The following is a 4612-nucleotide window of genomic DNA, read 5'->3' on the forward strand; positions in this document are numbered from 1 at the left end:
AAAGTCCGCCGAGCCCGAACCCTGACGTCGGCGCCCGCCGGGCCCACCCCGCCCGACACACCCCGAGTGTGGAGGTAAATCTCGCGACACCTTCGGGCCTGCAATTCGAACGGAGGAAACCCGGCGAGCACTGCCGCTGCCGCCGCCGAAATGGTGCGGAAGCCCCTCACTACCCAGATGGCCACCGTCCTGTGCAACCTCCTGATCGCTAAGAGCTTGCGACGATTGGTCATCTGGTCCTCTGCCCAGATCGGAGCTCCGTAGAGGAGCTTCGATCTCACCATGCCGGCGTACAGCCGGCGCACTCCGACGTCGGGCCCGCCCAGCCGAGGCAGCAAACGTCCTAAGGTCGCCTCAACAGACGGCGCCAGGCGCTCGAAGTGAGCGCTGAAGGTCCAGTGGCTGTCGAGGGTTAGGTCCAGATACTTCATGCTGGTTCCGACACCGATGGGTTAGGCCCAGATACTTCGTGCTGGTTCCGACCCTGATCTCAGCCCCCTCCAACCTCAGGCGATAACCCGCTGGAGGTGTCCCGTGATCGGCCTTGCAGCAAAACCACATTGCCTCGGACTTCTCTGGGGACACCCTCCCAATTCCTTGTCTCTCCGGACACCCTCAGTCCCAATTCCTTGATCTCGGCGACCACGCAGGCCACCGCCAACTCCGCCAGGCGGACGGTTCTACCCCATGCCGCGCCCCAGACCAGCACCAACGTGTCGTTGGCGTAGCACGCCAATGCCGTGCCCCAGACCAGCACCAACGTGTCGTCGGCGTAGCACGTCACTATCGAGTTCGGAGGCATCGACTTCCGAAGCGATGTTCCACAACAATGGACCCAACACCGAACCTTGCGGAACCCCGCGATGGTCAATAAAATAGCAATAAAAATCTTTCGTTTGAGGCTTTGTTTTCGAAAAAATCGACTTTGAATTTTCGCTCGGTACGCGTGCACTTTATCACGTCTCGTTATAACAGATCACACTGTAGATCGTTGTCTCGATGGAAAAATTAAAAAAAAAAATTTTTATTTATTATATATTATATAGGGTAGTTGGTAACTAGTGGTACAAGCGGAAAGGGGATGATTCTACGCAAAAAATAAAAAAAAGTTTATTCTATATTTTCGACTTCTTTTTTCGCGTAGAATCGCCCCCTTTCCGCTTGTACCACCAGTTACCAACCACCTTGTATACCTACCTCTACGAGGACTCGTCAAATTGACGGGTAAATGAAAATACGCATTTTCTTAAAAAAAAAAGAAAAAAAAATCGATTTATGCAAATTAAGTCTGAATTGAACAATATTAGGCTTGACGTTTAAATAAATTATTAATAAGTAAAAAGTTTTTTTTAAATTATCGCGGAAATGGTAACAATAATATTAACGGTATAGGGAAATCATATTTATTGAGCACATTGTTTACAAATATAGTGAATTTTGTTTGTGCATCTTTCGTATACGACCTTTTTTGCAATATATACAACAATTATTGCTTGTATTCTTCTTTGCAGTAGGCTTCTTGACAACTTTTTCGCACTTCTGACTTTAAAGGTGACAGAAATGAAGCGTCTGATCTTTAGCAAAATATGAACTCCTTTCTGGATATTTTCGATCTGGTGCACTCTTTACATAATATCCACGCATTTATCGCTGCCAAATCTAAAATATTGAAAAAAACTCGAAGGGGCCATCGGAAACTCCCTGCTTTCATACTCTATTTGCGTGCCATCTAGTCAACGACGTCCACACCAAACTTTGATTTATTATAAAAAGCAATGGTTTCCTGAACACGTTTATAATTGTCTTCTACTTGTATACCGGTATCTTTGGTACTTAGAAGGAGGACCTTTACGTTAGGTTTACTTTTATACATAGTAAGCGTAAAGTTTTCTGATTTGTATAAATTTGAGGAAAACAAAGTCATCTTGTCCTTTTTTCCCTTGAAACCATTCAAAATATATTTTTTTTTGTACGTCAACTGCTAACCAAAACTTAATGCCAAATTTATGAGGCTTATTCGGTATATATTGCGTAAACCTGCATCGGGCTTTCATTGGAAATAATTGTTCATCTATTGAGATATTTTCATATGGCTTGTAGCAAGCCACGTTATTACCTATCAATCTGTCCCATATTTCGGATATCAGCGCAAATTTATTTGTTTGTAATCTTCTGGAGGCTTTCAATGATCTCGCTTCATATACGCCCATATGGCATATAGAATTCCTAGAAAACTCAGCAACTGTGATTGTCCAGTCTTTTTTCAAAACTCGATACACCTCCGTTTCAGTGCAATCTTTTATGTGTTCCATTATGTGTCTGGAAATTATCAATTCGAAAGCACTAGTTACACAACCAGACATAATATTTCTCTTAACATAGCCAGTAAGCCCTGCGATATCCTTGAATATCATGCGAACAGGCGTCCTACCCCTAGATCCAGTTTTTAGTCTTTCAGTTTTATCCACTGTGTCCGTCAATTGCAATTTCAATTTCACCCATTACATTTTGGGACGTTCTTGGAATGCTCGTCCTCTCATCCTCGGAGTCAGAACTGGAAAAAAGTACGCATCCTGTTCTTGTTACGACACACTTTCAAGAAATTTTCTTCTTCGCTATCCGAAGATCCTTCTATCTCTCCACTTTCAGTGTATTCAGAACTTTTACTGTCAGCTTCGCTTTGGCTTCATTCATACTATTCTTATTCGGAGGTATCCTTAGAACAATCTTCATTGATGTCAACAATTTTGTTCAATATCTTATTATATTTCCTGGATTTACTCACGATTGCTGGAAAAGGGGGACTAGTCAAAAAAAGAAAATAATGTACCCAAATTCAATTATCCTATTGTAAATACTTACAATAAGCGGAGACAATCATTGGAAATGTCTACAATAACTGAAACTTTTGCACACTGTCTTTAAAAAACGGATTGTTTATAAAATCAGGTAGCCTGTCAATTTGATGGGTTTCCTAGAGATAGGTATACTACATACAGATTTCAAAAATTAGAAAGCATAGGAAAAAATAATTGTGTGTATAAATTCTTTAGATGAAATGATTAGTTTACGATGCAAAATGGTTAAAATTAATGCTATTTGGGATATGCTGTTTTTGGGATATTTCATTTCGAAGTTTGAAATTCGTCAAATCGACGGGTTCTGTAAACCTAGTGTTAAATATGTTACACGGGAACTAAACACCGACACGAGTTGCATGGGTTAGGCCTTTATAACGAAATGTCGTCTTTAGAATGTAACTTACAATAAGGGCAGGTGATGAAACAACTATGTGATATAGCAAATGGACTTAGGATAATGTTAGCGTAGAGAATCAAATGTAAAAAGATAGGATTGTAATGCCGACATCGGTAGACTCAATGGAATGATACTATAACGACCTTGGCAACGAAAATGATTATGCCCACGGACTATCTTAACTTATCAACAATTATGGATAGAACGACCAGAAAAAATAAAGTTACGGCTCAGGGTGTTTCGAAGCCCTCAGGCCCCGTCGGTTCGGCGAGTGTGCCGTCCCAGGCTCGCCCCGACGGTCATCACACGACTGGGGGAAGAACGACAAGAGGAAGGTCGGTCCCAGGGTCCCAGGGCCGCCTCTTGTTCGTAAAAACGACCGAGGACCATTTAGTGGAAGAGAGTGACACTGAGAAGAGGTTGAAGGAGACTTTGATTCTGATCTTGAAGAAAGGGAGTAATAAGGAGACGCATCCCTTTAAAACAAGGGTTGAAGGCTTGATAGGAGACCGATATGTAAAGAAATGTTGGGGCAGAATAGCGAAATGGAGCTTGCTCTCAAGCAGAGTTGACTGACCAAAGCATTCACCTAACACCGGACACCAACAAAATGAGAAGGAGACCGAGATAGACAGAGGCGGAGAAGATCACGACGAGGAAGAAGATAATAGAAGTCAGAAGAGACGACGCTCGTGAGATGGAAAACGGGTCTTCCACTGACGAAGGAAGAGGGCCGAAAACAAGACTGCGAAATGTGAAGGGCCTGATGAGGAATTTTGAAATTTTAACACTGAATATGGAGAGAATAATGAGGAGAATCACACTCTCGAGCAAGGGAGACCCCATGTTGGAGAAATTAAAGGACGAAAGCATACTAGAGATCAAAAGAGTAAGGGAGTAGATTGATTCCAACGTGAAAGCGAACAGTGGACGTCGTGACAGAAAATCGTTACTCATATCACCCCAAGGGACCAATGGTCGTGCCGCAGAGTGTAGCGGGGCAGCTCCCACGCCGGACAGAGCTCCAGCGTGTGCTGCGCTGTGTCCCTGCCTTCTCGCAGTGGTGACAGATGTCCGTCGTCTCCCATCCAATTTTCCGCAGGTACTCGTCGAACACGGCGTGTCCCGTGAGCACATGGGTCATCCTGTAGGTGAGCTGAAGGCCATGCCAACTGCTCCATGTCTCCCAGTTTGGGAGGAACGCCTCCGCGCCTCCATGTTCGCCTCCCACGTTGATCAGCTGGGATCGCCACTGGTCCCACGCGTCCTCCTCGGTGGTTCTTAGGTCGTTCGGGACCGCCTGCTCGGTCGATTCCTCTCCCGGGTCCCATACTCTCATGTGGGTGTATCTTCT

The 4612-nt window shown here is 44.4% G+C and overlaps 1 protein-coding gene and 1 pseudogene across 1 annotated transcript in view; both read right to left on the reverse strand.

The window, feature by feature from the left end:
- Positions 1-431, reverse strand: part of LOC117151813 — a 3766-nt gene extending 3335 nt beyond the window's left edge. The window contains exon 1 of the mRNA XM_033321466.1: positions 174-431. Within this exon, the coding sequence (XP_033177357.1) occupies positions 174-431 (258 nt within the window). The remainder of the gene's footprint in view (positions 1-173) is intronic.
- Positions 432-1865: 1434 nt separating this feature from the next.
- Positions 1866-4597, reverse strand: LOC117151814 (annotated as a pseudogene).
- Positions 4598-4612: the final 15 nt, after the last annotated feature.

The sequence above is a fragment of the Bombus impatiens genome, unplaced genomic scaffold (assembly GCF_000188095.3).
Source record: "Bombus impatiens unplaced genomic scaffold, BIMP_2.2 scf_0457, whole genome shotgun sequence".
Taxonomy (NCBI): Eukaryota; Metazoa; Arthropoda; class Insecta; order Hymenoptera; family Apidae; genus Bombus; species Bombus impatiens.